A 16,657-nucleotide genomic window follows, 5' to 3' on the forward strand; every position below is an offset into this window, starting at 1 on the left:
GAGAGATATATAATTGATATTTGGAGAGAATTCTGTGTATCAACAACGAATTTGAATCAGTCAATACTTCTCTTAGCCCCCAAATACCTAAAATAAAGATTTTCGAACATCCAGATGATTTCATACCACATATATGTGGCCAATGTGTGTGTTATCTTAACTGAGAGAGCATGTTTTTCTTATAACGGTGCATCTTGCCCTAGACTCCTTATAATTAACAAGCCTTATGTACCTAAAGGTGTTAACCAAGCTTTGATGCTTTCAACTTGCAAGAATATGGAATGTTCGGTTATGCCCAAAATTACCCATTCTTAACTTTTTATTATTTACTACTTTGTATGTTTTCCTGGTCTTGTAACCAACTACTGTCATTCCTAACTTATTAAATATAGATATGAAATTTTATAAATATAATTTTTAATGCTTTTACTTCAGTTATTTTGTATATATGTATCTAAGATTTGAACAAAATATATGGCATTAAAAAAGTAAAAAAAAGTAAATACATATATACATACATCTAAGTGGTTGATATTAAAGTATTGAAACTTATTTTACAATTTTTGAAAATTTTTAAAATCTAGTTACAGTTTTATAATTTATCGGATATTTTTTCGTCAATATTTAGTATTTTTGCACTCTCAAATGAGAAAGTTTGTATACTGTATTCCAACCACCATAACTTCAATTTTCTAAATTTTATCAACAACAAATATTAACCTCGATTCTTATGTTTAAGTATGTATACATCTGAAAACTTACCATGACTCCAATATTTAAACAACGTAGTATTTTTTTTTTATTTTGTTTTATTTAGTAGAGAAGCGAGTTTCAATATAATCTTATTTATTTATGTATGTACATACGTGTTTTAAGACCATTTTCTAACTACGTTTATTTTGACGTTCCTCGATATTATGTACAAAAATTTCCAAAAAAGATAGCTCTTTCCATTCTTAAATGTTCCGAAAATACTCAATTATTCTTAAATAATCTGATAATACTTACTTGAAGCCCAAAATTTGATATGTGCCCTTGATACTGAGATTTAATGTTTGAGAACCCACTGAACTCGATAGCATTCATCAACATTCTAAATTTAAAAGTCTGTTATCCATGTAAATAGTTTTGTGTTTTTTGAAAACCTCTTGAATACTTTTGTTTTTGAAAATCTTTTGAATATGTATATATTAAATTTAAAATAATATTTTCCATCGTTAGCAATAGAGATCTAAGGTGTGAGGTTAGAACTTATTTCGTAGAGTAAACAAAATTATTCAAAATATAGTTAGAAAATAGCTAAGGAATTGTTCTCAAAATAAGCCTAACATATATAAAATAACTAAATTTGATATGTTGACTTAAGAATCGTTAAAACTATTCACCACTGTAGATAATGAAGACTAAAAATTATTGTAAATCCAGGTCAAAGATAAGATTTGTGAAAAGTCAAAGCGCTGGGTCGCTTCCTTGCATCACTCTGTTATGAATTACCATAAAACTGGGATATCAAACATTACACATTAGCTACGTTTTGAATAGATTTGGACCAAATTTTAGATGAATTGTAAACCAAAGAGCAAAGATAGCAATCGACAATTATTTATAGCAGTAATTGACTTTATCCCGGAAGAAATTGTGCGTTTCGCAGGCGTAGAACAACATTATTTCAGAAAAATGTAATGATTCTAGTTCTTTTCGGTTCGCCCTGGTACGTCTGTGTTCCTTTTTAATTCGTTCACGCCTGTATCATAAAAATTTATATATACTTTCTTTTTTTACTTTCGAAAGAGCGCGAAGAACGATGTTTTGCCGATTATCGTTAAATTAAGAAGCTGGAACGTTTATATTTAAATTTTGTAAGAAAGCAAAGACTTGGAAAAAGCTCCAACAGGAATTGCAATCAGTTTGCATTCGTTTGGAGCAGCAACCGGACACAGACGTAAAAACTTCAATAATGTTCGTAGGGCGAAGAGGCGAGTGGATAACAATATTCAAGAATAACAGTGCGCCAAAGCACAACACGGCTGTAAAACGGCTGCTGAGCAAACAACCGGTAACTATTCAAAGAGAAAAAAAAAATTAAAAAAAAAAATAAATAATTTCGTTTGTGCTACTGCGGTTATTCATGGCAGAGTCTTTAGCAGCAGTAGTAATTTATTGATAAAGTTTAAGTGCATATTAGATATTACAGTGATTTCGATAGGGCGGATAGATAGAGTCGTCCATTCGTTCCCAAGTCTTTGCTACTTCATTCAATAATATCGGCTTCTTTATGCCGTTGCTACATAAATATCACGTTTACTAAAAAAATTAAATTTATTTCATTGGCGAAAGGTGTGCCGAAAGGTATACTATATTAACAAGTAAATATAGAAATATATATACTCGTATTTATAAGATCTGCTAGCTGCAAGAGTACATGAGCACTTTATTTTGCCTTTATTTATGGTGAGCAAATTTGGATAACCACCAAAGAAGAAACAAAAATAAAATAAAATATCGCAAAAAATATGCGATAAATTCAATATTTTATTGCAGTCATGTTTTGGGCTACAAACAGCCACCACAACAAAGGCGAATAATCAAACAGCACTTAACAATGAGAGTAAGGAGTCACACCCCGAATGGCAAGAGGCGCGTCCTTTCAATGAAATTCACCGTGTGAACCCTTACACACTTTTCTTTAAATTTTTGCCCGGCGGTCGATATTACAACCTGGATGCCACACAAATGTTCAAGGCGATGTTTGCCGAGCATGCGGATATTTACATCATGCCTGGCATGTTGGGACGACCCGATATAGTAATGACGCAGAATCCCGATGATTTTGAGCAAATCTTTCGCAACGAAGGCGCCTGGCCGAACAGACCGAGCTCATTATGTTTGGACTACCATCGCAGCGAGTTGCGCGCAGATTTCTATCAGGATGTTGAGGGCCTTATATCAACGTGAGTTATACTATTGTAAACAGTCCGTTTTTTTTTTCTTATAAAAAAAGTATTCTTAAACATTATAGTCACGGCGAGAAATGGGCCTCGTTTCGTTCAGCTGTCAATCCGATACTTATGCAGCCCAAAAATATCAATATTTATTTCGATAAGATGGCGCAAGTCAATCAGGAATTTGTGGAGAGGTGAGCTCATATTCAAACCAAAAACAATTCATTGCTGTAAATTACGAAACTCATTTTAGAATCCGCACCATACGCGATCCTCAGACACTAGAAATGCCCGATGACTTTGATAAATGGCTGCAACGTTTTACTCTCGAATCAGTTTCCATCGTCGCATTGGACCGCCAGCTAGGTCTGCTGTGTGAGAATAGCGCGGTGTCGCCCGAAGTGTGGACACTGTTTCAGAGCATGTCTGATTTCTTCATAATTCCCTTCGATTTGGATTTCAAGCCATCACCGTGGCGTTACATTGCCACACCAAAGTTCAAGCAACTCATGTGTTCACTGGATAATATACAGAATATAACACTGAAATACATCAATGCTGCCATGGAGCGTCTAGCGGAGGAGCAGCGTAAAGGCATAGTAAGACCGGAGCAGGAGCAGAGTGTATTGGAGAAATTACTGCGAATCGATAAGAAAATTGCCACCGTTATGGCAATGGATATGCTCATGGCAGGTGTCGATACGGTACGTTCGAAAACTTATCTGTACGATATTCAAACCAATATTTCTTATTTTACAGAGCACCACAGTCTTCATAGGTATTTTACTCGCTTTGGCTGAGAATCCCGAGAAGCAGCAGTTATTACGTGAGGAAGTTATGCGCGTGTTGCCGCAGCGGGATGGCAAGTTTGCCGCTGACGCTTTAAGCCGCATACCTTATCTGCGGGCTTGTATCAAAGAAGCGCTGCGTATATATCCATTGGGTACCGGTAATATACGTGTTACACCAAAAGACCTCGTATTAAGTGGATATCAAGTGCCTAAGAATACTTGGGTCAGTGTGGTAGCGGCAAGTTTACTTATGGATGACCGTTATTATCCACGCTCGAAGGAGTACTTGCCGGAACGTTGGTTACGTTCGGCGGAAAATGGCGCGGGTGCTGTACCTCTTAAACCGATTAACCCCTTCATCTATATGCCTTTCGGTTTCGGCCCCAGAATGTGTGTTGGTCGAAGAATTAGTGATTTAGAACTGGAATTGGGTATTGCACGGTTCGTTAGAAACTTCCATATAGAATTTAATTATCCAACCGGAGATGTTTTTCGAACTGCGATGATTAATTTGCCCAACAAACCACTAAAGTTTAAATTCACCGACATTGAATAGTTCTCACGAGACATGTTAGAAAAAAAAAAATAAATAAAGCAATGTAATATCTAAAAATAAAACTGAAATTTAATTAGGAAGTTTATGATCTGTGTGCTTTTTTCTCATAAAGTTTCTTTTGGAGAGTTTAATTGCTGTTGGCTTCAAGGCTACTACCCTACTTAGAATCCGGGAGAAACTTTGTGAATATATTACATCTTGGATAAGCTGTATCATTTTAACTGAAAATCACAGTAAATAGTTTGGAAAAGGTGGATATAAGTGTTAAATCCTAACATTTTGGAATTTTTTAGAAAAGTAAGTTTAAGCTAAATTTTGAAAAACTATTAAATAAAATGCGATGAGCTGAGTAACGTTTAGACAAACTATAGATAGAAAACTTCCAATGGGTTCAGAGTCATTGTAGACCCAAAATCAAATATTATATCTGGGTTCTTAAATATACACGAAGGAAATGTAGAAAACTAAAGAGCTGTGAAACTGATTACAGATCAAAATCTATACGTCTTAGTTACACACAATAGGCTACCATAGGTATCAGAACAATTTCCTTTAGCATCTCTTGTCTGGACTAGGAAGGCAATGTGAAGCATTTTTTAGAGGACTAGAATTTTCTACACAAAGCTATCTGTTTCTTCTGGCAGCTCCGAAATTTTGCAAGTTAAGAATATATAAGAATTAGAATTATAACTATGATATAGTTGGTAAAAAGCCTTTGTTTCTCTGAGGCAAATGTTTCCTCAATTTAGGCTGACACCTTCTGAGTTATCAAGAACTCGACTATATGTACTGTATTCAACAATAAGAGGCCTTTGTAAACCTGGTGGATGCGAACAAATATTTTTACATTTTGGCAAAGGCTTTGCGTAACGTGTGGAGCGTGGTTTGATCCTATAAAATTAATTGCTATTTTTAGCAATATTGAGAAGACACTTCAACTCACTTGGACTGGAGTCTGTATGGCTGTGCTATTATTAAACACATCTTTTGTTGATAAATGCTGGTATGGGTAGCCGTAAAAGTAAGTGAGTACCAAAATAGCTGCACCGAATATTATCAAAATATATATTAATGTATAGTATACATATGTACATAAACGAACGCGTATAATCATAAGATTTGCATTTCTTATTCTTGTATATCTGCTATATCATATGCATATGCAAGAGCTACAATGTAAGGACTAAAGAATTTCAGTTCAAGTTTCGCAGTGATTGTGACAAGTTTATTTAAATTTTCTACCAAAAATGTTATTAGGAAATATTCGAGGGAACGGGGAATATATGATAAAGAAAGCTTCGGTTATTCGCTTGTTTGTTACAGAACAGGTGAACTATAAACTTTATACTTGTAGTAGAATGCATATTTAAATATTAAAAATGAGCAGCTTCTTGGAGAGAAAATGATGTGTAGGAAGGAGTAGTTCGTCTTTATACAGACAATACAAAATAAGATACAGACGATTCACTTAGTAGACTTCTGATAAGTTGCATAAAATCCCTTCATGAACAAACCTTAAAACTTCTTCACTTAAACATATACTTGAAAAAATTGAATTAAATTTCCACAGAAATCGCTGCATCAATATCATGTCAACGCTTCTACAAATCCGCAGACAGCTACGCCCGAACAACCCGACCCCAATTTAGATTGGCAAAGAGCACGCCCATTCAACGACCTACCGCGCGTTGGTGCACTTAATTTGATAAAAAAATTTTTACCAGGTGGAGCTTATGCCAAACTAGATTTCCAGGACTTGGTAACGACTATGCGTACGGATTATGGACCAATTTTCATGTTGCCGGCCATGATGGGTCGACCCAATATCGTAGTGACGCACAATCCCGACGACTTTCGAAATATCTTTCGCAATGAAGGTGTTTGGCCCATTCGACCATTTTCGGAAACTATACGTTATCATCGGAATAAATGGCGTGCTGATTTCTTTGAAGGCGTGGAGGGCGCTATCGCCACGTAGGTTTGAATATAAGAAATATAAAGGCGTTTTTTCAGAAAAGTCGATTTTACAGGCAAGGTGAACAATGGAACGCCTTTCGTAAAGCCGTTAATCCCTTGCTTATGCAGCCAAAGAATATTGAAATGTATGGCAACAAATTAGCGCAAGTGAACCAAGAATTCGTAGAGCGGTAAGTGGAAGTAGAGACCGTGTCCACAAATTATTGGCCTTTTTGTTTTCACAGAATACGTGTGTTACGCAATCCGGAAACCTTGGAAATGTCCGCCGATTTTGAGGAATGCATACAGCGTTGGACCCTGGAATCTGTAGCTGTTGTGGCACTTGACAAGCAGCTCGGACTACTGCGTGGAGACAGTGAATATTATACTGACGCTTTGAAACTTATTGTGGCCTTAAATGATTTCATGGCACTTTCCGTAGACTTGGACTATAAACCAACACTGTGGCGATTTATAGCCACACCGAAATTCAAACGTCTTATGAAAGCAATGGATAATATACAAAGTGTAACATGGAAGTATATAAATGAAACAGTTAAAAAGCTGGAAAAGGAAAGCCAGCAAGGTATCGTACGTGCCGAACAAGAGCAAAGTATGCTGGAAAGATTACTGAAGAAAAATAAGAAGGTAGCAACTGTAATGGCTATGGATATGCTTATGGCGGGCGTTGATACGGTAAGAGACAAATTCATTCCACTCCAACTAACCAACCCACTAACATCAAATGTTTCGGTTGCAGACTTCCAGCTTAGCAGTCGGCGCCCTACTCTGTTTGGCTAAAAATCCGGAAAAGCAAGAAATATTGCGTGCTGAGGTGATGCGTGTGCTGCCAAAAAAAGACGGCGCTTTTATTGAAGACCCACTGAAACATGCCCCGTATCTGCGTGCTTGTCTCAAGGAATCCTTGCGTGTTTACCCCGTGGCGATGGGAAATATGCGTGTACCACAAAATGATCTCGTACTGAGTGGCTATCAGGTGCCCAAAGACACGTACGTCAGCATGATTTTCGCGCCACTACAATCGGATGAGCGCTATTACTCACGGCCTCTGGAATTTCTACCGGAACGTTGGCTGCGTGAAATCGATGAGCCGCAGAAGGTTACGGAAGAGTGTATACAATCATCGATAAAGGCGAGCAGTCCTTTCGTTTATTTACCGTTCGGTTTCGGTCCAAGGGTGTGCCTTGGTCGCAGAATAAGTGAACTGGAAGTGGGCTTGGGTATAGCTAGATTGGTTAGGAATTTCAAAATAGAATTTAATTACCCAACCGATAAGGCATTCAAAGGTATGCTAATTAATATGCCAAATATACCGTTAAAATTTAAATTCACCGATATTGAGTAATTATACTATTAGTATATAAATTAATTGATAATTTAAACTATATTATATAAATGTATATAATCGTAAACAATAAAACAAATATCATTAATCTATAATCAATGAACAGTTGACAATTCGTAATATGTTTTTATAATACTCAAAGACCTTAGGAACAAAATTGATAACGGAATTGCACTGAGGTAAGAATAATTATCAAGACTCCTATCGAATTTAAAGGGTGTGCAATTTACTATGCGGTCTTGTAGGCATTGAATAGCTTTGAAAAAATAAGATAAAATATTTTTTAGAAATCTTCTGACAGATTGATCCTTTGTAAATAACATGAAATAAAAGCGCACCGTTATTGACCATCATCTTTCATCACTTTTACCATATTCTCGGCCAGTATATCGAATATTTATCTTGAGCTCGTCATTGATCCGAAGTTGACTGATATAGAGTTTTCTTTTCAAATTACCTTACAAAAAACTCAGTGTAGGTGAAATTTGTAGATCAGTGCTATCAAGGTAAAGGCCACCGCATTTTGACGTCAGACATTCAGGTGACTTTTGTTGCTGAAACTAAATAGCGTGATTGTCATTGTATCATATTGAAACCACTAATCAAGTTCAGTTATTTTTCAATCATTTGCGGATGGCCATAATAATCTTTGAAACCATCTGTACTCAAAAAAACTGCCTCAAATCACTTTTTGATCATGCAATGACGTTACATGGATCTCAAAGGTATTTTCTGTTCTCCAAGTATGGCATTTTTACTCATTGCTACCGTCAGGCAGTGGAGTTAACTGAACTGAACGACTATTTTCAATGCAAAGCAACATTATTTGGGCGCTTTACTTCGGTGTGAAGCGATTCGTACTGAATTGAGATTTCTAAAACATGTTAAACTTTTCGATCGGGTAATAAAAGATTACACACTCTTTATTATATAGGATAGGCAGTGAGAGAGTGAGAGCAAACTTTGGAATCCAGTGAAATTGCTGCAATCAAAATGAGCTGCAATCGACATGAAAGCTGGCTTCATCATTATTGGCTTGCTTATCGCACAAGCGATAGCTCTCTACTGATCGAGAACATCTCTTCTTTTGACACTCAAAACACACTCCGATATTATCAAAGGCTTTTGTAAAGTAAAAGCAAAGTTGCCTGTTAGCTTAAGAGAAACAAATTTATTGGAAGTGCTTTAACGAAGATAATTTTTTTCTTATTTTATAATACTGTTTTATGCAAGAGAGCAAAGTGTACATTAAATATGTGTGCGGAGGCCGACAATCCCATAAAATTAAATGAATTTGTATCTATACAAACATATATAAAAGAAAAATAATCAGTCACAAAATAAAAATAAAAAGTTAAATGCACTATCAGTTTGGTTGATAATGTCTTGTATAAGTGCATTTTTTATATACTAATATTATATATAATATAGTACTTCATGTACAAATTCGGTTCTATGGGAATGTTTGCGAATGAGAAAAACCAGTTTAGCTGCAGCAGCGCTCGTGTTAAATTCAAAATATTCTAATTCCAAAATGTTTTACGCAAAAATAAATTGTGTTGCGCTTAGCGAATGCGCTGGCCTCACAAAGAGCTTTACGGCGATCAGCAAGCGTTTGCTGGCAACAAAACAGGTGGATACAATTAAAAAAGTATTACTATTGTTTACATTCGATTGAACTTTATGTGTATATGTGGACTCGCGTTTATCAAAACCATGAAAAAGGGTTGAATTGTGCTTCCTGTTTGTTCGCAAAGTGGCATTTTATAGTTCAGCGTTCAAGAAATACGTGTATAAACATCGCCACAATTCAACAATAGCTTCGTGCATGCTTTATAGCGTGTTGAGTACTGAAACTGTATGTTCTTTTGTTAATGAAATATTGATGAAAAATTTGTAAAAATTCGAATTTTGGCATTTGCTGCCAGTGGTCTGTGTCAGACAATGCCACTAGTAGAGAAAACATTCATCGCAGTGAGAGTCAAAACTAACACTTGCTAACTAAGAAAAGTTGAACTACCAATTAAATTCCGTTATTGTCTTTAAGGGGTCAGTAGGGTCCTTATACCCTTAGAATTATTGCTTTATTTTCTTTTTAAAATGTTCAAAAAAACGCCTGGCTATCGTCCATATTAGACTAATAATTTTATATAATTTATTGACAATGTTATGACAAAATTTATGTAAAAAAAATTGTGAAAAACTAAAAAAAAGTATTTATCAACATTTTTTCATGATTCTAATAGGCACGATAACCATTCTGGTACTTCTTAAGAATAAATTGGGTTTTTGTGCTTCAGATGATCCAAACATGAGAAATCGTGACCGCCAGTGAAAAAACACATCTCATTCACCCAACCATTTCTTCGACAGATTTCATCAAAAAATTCCGAAAAAATTTGATTATATACTTCACAATATATCTCATGATATGTGAAAAAAGTTCTATTGTAGAATAAAAGTTTCTATGAAAAAAAAATTTCAAAAAACAGTCCGGAATACCCTACCTACCCCTTAACTTACGACAAAATTTGTTTATATACTCCACGATATATCTCATGATATGTGAAAAAAGTTCTTTGTAGAATAAAAATTTCTATGAAAAAAAAATGTCAAAAAACGGGCCGGAATACTCTACTTACCCCTTAACTTAATATTCAGTTGAGACTTTTGCTCAACAGTAGTGTGCTGCGATTTTTACCACGGATGAAAATGTCGAACGAAGAATTTGTCAAAAACATTTTTTTTTTTATTTCTAACCAAATTTCGTGTGTGGAACCGTTGCGAATGTTAGAAAAGGCTTACGGTGATTAAATTTTAACAAAAACACAAGCCTAGGGTAGTCGAGAGATCGTTGAAGACATGTCTCGTTCTGGGCGACCTTCGACCTCTTCAACTGATAAAAATGTCAAATGTCAGTGAAGTATATGGTGCTTGAAAATCATTAGGCAAGTGTGGGAGAGTTGGACAAAGAGCTTGACATTTCCCGCGCGTCCATTTTATTTTGGGATATTTTGGGTATGAAACGCCGTCTTGCACGACGCGTCTTCATAAAGCTTAATTTTTGTTTTAAAGAGGACGATTGTGACCGAATTTAAAGCCAAAAATGCAATGACTACCATCAACCATATTTACCAGATTAAGATCCGCATGTTGTTCACCAAACTGGAATTGCCGCTCGGTGAAACCGATTTCAGAATGTCGAAGAGATAAAACAAAATTATCTTAAGGACCTAATGGCCATCTCAAAAATTCCTTATAAAAAGTGTTTCGAGGACCGGAAAAATCGTTGGCATAAGTGTCATCTGGTGGAGATTACGTGGAAGCCGGCAAAATAAATATTGATTAAATATATTGCGTTTTATTTAGAATATCCGGGTTCTTTTTTGTCACAATGTATGTATATATGGTAGACTTTCTACATGTTTAACGTCAATAAGAAATATCTGCCTAAACAAAAATTTGTAGGAAAACTAATAATTTAGAGTATATCAACAGCTTGAGGACCCTGTTTGCCCGGCACAACCAACTATTACCTTGGAACAGCCTGCAGATGCTAGCCTTGAGTGGCAACGAGCACGTCCATACAGCGAATTACCACAAGATAGCGTTTTCAGACTGTTAACTAAGTTTTTACCTGGTGGCCGTTACAAAAATTTAGATTCCAACGCCTTGGAAATGGCAATGAAAGAGGATCACGGTGATATATTTGTAGTGCCCGCGTTTATGGGTCGACCCAGCACCGTGGTGATACATAATCCAGAAGATTTCGCACGCGTATTTCGAAATGAGGGCGTGTCGCCGATAAGACCATTTGCAACATTACGTTATTATCGCAGTAAATTGCAGGCAGATTTCTTTAAGCAAGTCGAAGGGGTGTTAACGACGTGAGTTCGTACATCATTTGCTGGAAATACTAATTGCTTCGTGATATTTTCACAGACAAGGTGAGCGTTGGAGCACATTCCGCTCGGCCGTGAATCCATTACTAATGCAGCCGAAGAATGTGCAAATGTACCTCGGCAAAATGGCGCAAGTGAACCAAGAATTTGTCGAAAGGTAGGCAAGTATTCATTATACTTCGTAGATTATTATATTCTAAAATTCGCCTTCTACAGAATCCGTGCAATACGCGATCGCAACACTCAAGAGATGCCGAACAATTTTGAAGATTATCTGCAGTGTTGGCTGCTAGAGTCTCTCTCCATTGTCACATTGGGGAAACAACTCGGTTTGCTGCGTGATCACAGTGAAAATTACGAAGACGCGCTGAAATTATTGGCCGCCTTAAACACCATATTTACAGTCGGCTTTGACTTGGAGTGGAAACCCTCACTGTGGCGTCGTGTGCGCACACCAAAGTTCAGACGTTATTTACAGGCGTTAGACGACATGCAAACGGTCACATTGAAATATGTAGACGAAGCAATCGCCAATATGGAGGCCGAAAAGAAACTGGGTATCGTGAGGCCGGAGAATGAAATGAGCGCATTTGAGAGACTATTGAAGATCGACAAGAAAATAGCGACAGTGATGTGCTTAGATCTATTCCTAGCCGGCATTAATACGGTAAAAAATTAAACATATTTTCTACAAATATCAGTTTTAGTTTTTTATTAAATTATATCGCAGACAACCTCATTCGCGACAGCGATTTTACTTTGTCTGGCGAAAAATCCCGAAAAGCAACAAATTCTACGGAAGGAATTGATGCGTGTGTTGCCGCAGAAAGACGGCGATTTCACAGCCGATGCGTTGAACAACATACCCTATCTGCGCGCCTGCATCAAAGAAGCCATACGTATTTATCCTCTGACTGTCGGCATCGTACGCGTGACGCAAAGTGATCTGGTTCTCAGTGGTTATAGAGTGCCTAAAGGCAGTGTAGTGAATATGGTATTCACATCGTTATTCACGAATGAAAACTACTTTGCACGCCCAAAAGAATATTTACCCGAACGTTGGCTACGCTCGGCTGCAATGGAAGAAGGCGGAGAGCAGCAGTCTGGCGTAGTGTGTTCGAAATCGTTGCGTCCGAGTAATCCTTTTGTATATTTACCGTTCGGTTTTGGTCCGAGGGTTTGTTTAGGCCGCAGAGTAAGTGAGTTGGAAATAGAGTTGGGTATTGCCAGATTGGTTAGAAATTTCCAAATTGAGTTTAATCATCCAATCGATAAACCATTTAAAAGTTTGTTTGTTAACATGCCAAATATACCGTTAAAATTTAAATTTACGGACATTGAATAGATTCTATAAACAATATTTTATTATTTTATATCAAAAAAGTGGTTTAATGTAAAAAATTGTACAAAATGGTGGTTTTAAGAGGTTTATATTAGAGACTAAAGTTGATTTTTTTTAATATAACTGTAAAAGTTGATGAAATTTGTAAATACTGCGGTTTGCTTTTATTTTATATAAGATCTAATTTCATAACTGTTCAAATGATGAAATAAATACGGAAAAAATCGAAAAACCTTCACATTTAAAGTGTCTGACTCTTCAACAGAAAATCCTCTAAGACAATTGAGTTGTTCGCAAAGTTATCTACGAATGCCTAGAAAATGCCAATGATATTATTAAAAACATTATTCACACAGTCTTAAAAATTCATGGAATCATTAGGCAGAAAATTGGCAGATGACTTAGGCATCTAAGATGATAATTTAAGGGAATATAAACGGTATCACTGAAAGACCTAAAGGGTTGAGCCTATCGTAGCAGGGTAAAAAAATTAAATGCAAGGAGGAAACTCAACTCGCCCAATTCTTTATTAAATAACTTAAGATTTTGACAGGATTTTTCAAACAAGATTGGGAAGCCGCTATTTTGTAAAACTCATTAAATCAATTTTGTTGTTGTTGTATCGGTTATCTAGTCACCGTTAGGGAAATAAGTTATCACCGAGGTCATCCAAGAGTAAGCCCAGGAAACCTGCTGTTTCGACGGGGTCGGACCATAGGGAGAGTGGTGTCAAATGTGTAGCTTTTGCTGGGCAAGCAAAGAGGTGGTTAGAGTCATGCGGGGACTCGTTGCATGTTGGACATAAATTTGATATATCGTGGTCGATTCTGGAAGAATAGGAGTTTCACCTGTTACAGTATCCCGAACGAAGCAGCGCAAGGGTCACCCTCGATTTTCATGGCAACTCGAACTCGTCATCTGCAACGGGTGGTAGTTTGACTTCAAGTGAAAGTATTTATGACTCCACTGTGAATGACGGACAGTGCATGTCTGAATTCGATTGCGTCCGTAGTCTGGTCGGCGTATTTTCTTATGTCGTCGACGTAGTTAAGGAAGAACCTCTTGATGCTCTTAGAAGGCGATTCCGTTTAAAGCAGGTGACTATCTTTCTACGAAAACTCCCCAGCAGAAAACGCTTGAAAAGAAATTCACTATGCTTCTTAAATGGAAACATACAGGCCTCACTGTGCAGGCGTCCCGTTATAGTCTGGAGTGCAGTGTTCTGACATGTCTGAACATTTCTCGGCTGCGTTTCACTGCATTCGGGCGATCATATTGTTGCGGCGTAGCTACGCCATTTGCCTTGTACTCGTATGTTGCCAACAACGTTTCTTTCCCCATGTACTGCTAGCTAGCGATTATTGAGGATTTGTTGCGTCTCCGTACTTTGGCAATAATCGCGGTAGTGTGAGGAGTGAAGGAGCACAGGCTGTCAAGGGTCCCATCTAAAATATTAGGGTTGTTGAAGATCGGATTCTTTTTCCATTCCACTGTCAATATTTACGGTACAAAATCATCAGAAGTCGTTAAGGTTATTGAACGTTTACTTGGTTTGGTTTCGGGCGAATGTAGAACATTCCCTAACCTTTTATATTAAATATGAAAATAAACATAGCATAATACATATAAGAGTTATATTATCTTGTAAACAGTATGGTTCCACAGTGGGTTAAATTTATTTCAAAACAAAAAATATTTAAGAGGATTTGGGTGTTTTGTAGATCTCAACACGAAGTAGCAGAATATAGCTTTAGTCTGTCAGGAACAGTGGTATCGTGCAGTTCATATGAGAAGGTAAACGCAAAATGTGTGCTTACAATCCGATTCGTGTATCGCTCGGCAAACGCGTCGTTTTCGCCAACGCAAGTTCTTGGTTGAATATAAAAAATGTGAGTAACAAGCGCGGTACACAAAAGAAGAGCAAATAATCTGATCTTATATGCTTATATTTAAATTTCTGATTAAAAAAATAAAAATATTTGCGTGGTTGAATAAACCCTGCGCTACAAATGTATGCATATGCATGCAAAATGTCTAACACGTGCCGTCTCATTACCACAGCAGTACGTATACAAATGCACCGCCGCCGACGCAGTCACACACACACATACGGACAAATCAGCTGATGCTGCTACGGAGTGGCAGCAAGCACGTCCCTTCAATGAGTTGCCGAGAGGAGGCGTTTTTAAATTTCTACGGCAATTGTTGCCCGGTGGCCGATATTATAAATTAGACTCTGCGCAATTGTTGAAGGCGATGCAAGAGGATTATGGCGATATTTACATAATGCCTGGTATGTTCGGCCGACCTGATGCTTTATATACACACAATCCAGCTGATTTCGAACGTGTCTTTCGCAATGAGGGCGTCTGGCCGATAAGACCCAATTCGGTGACATTGCGTTATCATCGCAACAAAATGCGCGCTGATTTCTACGGGGACGTCGAGGGAATTCTTGCAACGTAATTATTGAAAATTTAGCTGGTGAAAAGTAGAAAAATTCGACTATATTTCCAGCCGTTTTTTGGTATTTCGTAAATATGTATGTGATCTTAAAAGTTATGTGAGAACTTTTGTATCGCTTTTAAGTTCTTCTTGTATGTAACATAAAGGGTGTACCATTTAGATTTTCACCATCGAACTTTAAATTAATAATGAATGTTTATCATCATTCAAAAGAATATTCTTTGACATTTATATTTAGAGGATTATCACTTTTAAATACGGCTAAATCTCAGATGGTCCATCCGTTGAGTTCAACTTTCGATGACTCGTATTTCGACTGAAATATATAAATATATGAAAATCGGAAGACGGCACTATGAGTAGCACAAACCCAAAGAGGTGAACCTTTCATACTAAAATTCAGTTTATTCCTCTATTATACAGTCATGGTGAGCAATGGAGCTCATTTCGAACGGTCGTTAATCCATTGCTAATGCAGCCGAAAAATATTAAAATATATCTCAACAAAATGGCGCTGGTGAACCAAGAATTTGTAGAAAGGTGGGTATTTTAAGACGTACTTTCGAGGGGCATTTTACATAGCTCTAATTTGAACTACCGCAGAATACGCGTGATACGCGATACTAAAAATTTAGAAATGCCCGATGACTTTAAGGAGTATATACAGCATTGGACACTCGAATCAGTGGCTCTGGTCGCACTGGACAAGCCGCTTGGGTTGTTGCGCGAAAATAGTGAAAATTTCACCGATGCTTCAAAGCTTTTTGCAGCTTTAAGGGATTGGATGTATCTTACACTAGATTTAGAATACACACCATCGCTTTGGCGTATTGTGGCAACGCCGAAGTTTAAACGTTTGATGCGAGCATTAGATGACATACAAGATGTAACATCGAAGTATACCATGGAGGCAATTGCTAAACTAGAAGAGGAGCAACAACGGGGTATCGAGCGTGAAGAGAACGAAAAGAGCATTTTGGAGAAGTTGCTGAAAATCGATAGGAAAATCGCTACAGTGATGGCAATGGATCTACTGCTAGGCGGCGTCGATACAGTAAGTTTTAAAGTTTTAAGTATCCTGAACAACTATCTTTATTTCCATATTGTAGACTACTTCACTCACCGTTGGTGTCCTGCTCTGTTTGGCCAAGAACCCCGATAAACAAGAAAAACTACGCGAGGAAGTAAAGCGTATACTGCCACAAAAGAATGGTGACTTCGCGGCTGATACGCTAAGTATCGGGTGATTTTTTTGAGGTTAGGATTTTCATGCATTAGTATTTGACAGATCACGTGGGATATCAGACATGGTGTCAAAGAGAAAGATGCTCAGTAT

At 37.1% G+C, this 16,657-nt stretch overlaps 4 protein-coding genes across 5 annotated transcripts in view; all 4 read left to right on the plus strand.

The window, feature by feature from the left end:
• Positions 1-1,957: 1,957 nt before the first annotated feature.
• Positions 1,958-4,307, plus strand: LOC108977361 (probable cytochrome P450 12a4, mitochondrial). The gene is made up of 5 exons (XM_018946986.1): positions 1,958-2,056; positions 2,542-2,951; positions 3,020-3,136; positions 3,196-3,646; positions 3,702-4,307. The coding sequence occupies exons 1-5, from the start codon at positions 1,958-1,960 to the stop codon at positions 4,287-4,289; spliced, it is 1,665 nt and encodes a 554-aa protein (XP_018802531.1). The 3' UTR covers positions 4,290-4,307.
• Positions 4,308-5,476: 1,169 nt separating this feature from the next.
• LOC108977363 (probable cytochrome P450 12a5, mitochondrial) lies at positions 5,477-7,611 on the plus strand. Its single transcript, XM_018946988.1, has 5 exons — positions 5,477-5,617; positions 5,860-6,263; positions 6,320-6,436; positions 6,491-6,941; positions 7,006-7,611. Exons 1-5 carry the CDS (start codon positions 5,537-5,539, stop codon positions 7,609-7,611), a joined length of 1,659 nt encoding a protein of 552 aa, XP_018802533.1. The 5' UTR covers positions 5,477-5,536.
• A 1,458-nt stretch (positions 7,612-9,069) lies between these two features.
• Positions 9,070-12,968, plus strand: LOC108977359 (probable cytochrome P450 12a5, mitochondrial). The gene is made up of 5 exons (XM_018946984.1): positions 9,070-9,244; positions 11,110-11,498; positions 11,554-11,670; positions 11,730-12,180; positions 12,244-12,968. The coding sequence occupies exons 1-5, from the start codon at positions 9,083-9,085 to the stop codon at positions 12,856-12,858; spliced, it is 1,734 nt and encodes a 577-aa protein (XP_018802529.1). The 5' UTR covers positions 9,070-9,082; the 3' UTR covers positions 12,859-12,968.
• A 1,622-nt stretch (positions 12,969-14,590) lies between these two features.
• The window catches only part of LOC108977364 (cytochrome P450 CYP12A2-like), a 3,631-nt gene continuing 1,564 nt past the window's right edge, over positions 14,591-16,657 (plus strand). The window contains exons 1-5 of one of the 2 annotated variants that reach the window (XM_018946989.1): positions 14,591-14,744; positions 14,917-15,317; positions 15,745-15,861; positions 15,925-16,375; positions 16,431-16,558. In XM_018946989.1, the coding sequence (XP_018802534.1) occupies positions 14,661-14,744; positions 14,917-15,317; positions 15,745-15,861; positions 15,925-16,375; positions 16,431-16,558 (1,181 nt within the window). In that variant the 5' untranslated portion in view covers positions 14,591-14,660. The remainder of the gene's footprint in view (positions 14,745-14,916; positions 15,318-15,744; positions 15,862-15,924; positions 16,376-16,430; positions 16,559-16,657) is intronic. The other variant, XM_018946990.1, reaches the window with a different exon arrangement.

The sequence above is a fragment of the Bactrocera latifrons genome, unplaced genomic scaffold (assembly GCF_001853355.1).
Source record: "Bactrocera latifrons isolate USDA-ARS-PBARC rearing strain unplaced genomic scaffold, ASM185335v1 scaffold_88, whole genome shotgun sequence".
Lineage (NCBI taxonomy): Eukaryota > Metazoa > Arthropoda > Insecta > Diptera > Tephritidae > Bactrocera > Bactrocera latifrons.

What these genes read in the sequence shown, in the direction of transcription:
- LOC108977361 (XM_018946986.1), top strand. Translation starts at nt 1,958, where the DNA reads ATGTTCGTAGGGCGAAGAGGCGAGTGGATAACAATATTCAAGAATAAC. An exon ending in GGCTGCTGAGCAAACAACCG is followed by an intron (nt 2,057 to 2,541) that starts GTAACTATTCAA and finishes ATTTTATTGCAG; the next exon opens with TCATGTTTTGGGCTACAAAC. An exon ending in AATCAGGAATTTGTGGAGAG is followed by an intron (nt 3,137 to 3,195) that starts GTGAGCTCATAT and finishes AACTCATTTTAG; the next exon opens with AATCCGCACCATACGCGATC.
- LOC108977363 (XM_018946988.1), top strand. Translation starts at nt 5,537, where the DNA reads ATGTTATTAGGAAATATTCGAGGGAACGGGGAATATATGATAAAGAAA. An exon ending in AACCAAGAATTCGTAGAGCG is followed by an intron (nt 6,437 to 6,490) that starts GTAAGTGGAAGT and finishes TTGTTTTCACAG; the next exon opens with AATACGTGTGTTACGCAATC. An exon ending in TTATGGCGGGCGTTGATACG is followed by an intron (nt 6,942 to 7,005) that starts GTAAGAGACAAA and finishes TTTCGGTTGCAG; the next exon opens with ACTTCCAGCTTAGCAGTCGG.
- LOC108977359 (XM_018946984.1), top strand. Translation starts at nt 9,083, where the DNA reads ATGAGAAAAACCAGTTTAGCTGCAGCAGCGCTCGTGTTAAATTCAAAA. An exon ending in GTTTGCTGGCAACAAAACAG is followed by an intron (nt 9,245 to 11,109) that starts GTGGATACAATT and finishes GTATATCAACAG; the next exon opens with CTTGAGGACCCTGTTTGCCC. An exon ending in GTCGAAGGGGTGTTAACGAC is followed by an intron (nt 11,499 to 11,553) that starts GTGAGTTCGTAC and finishes ATATTTTCACAG; the next exon opens with ACAAGGTGAGCGTTGGAGCA.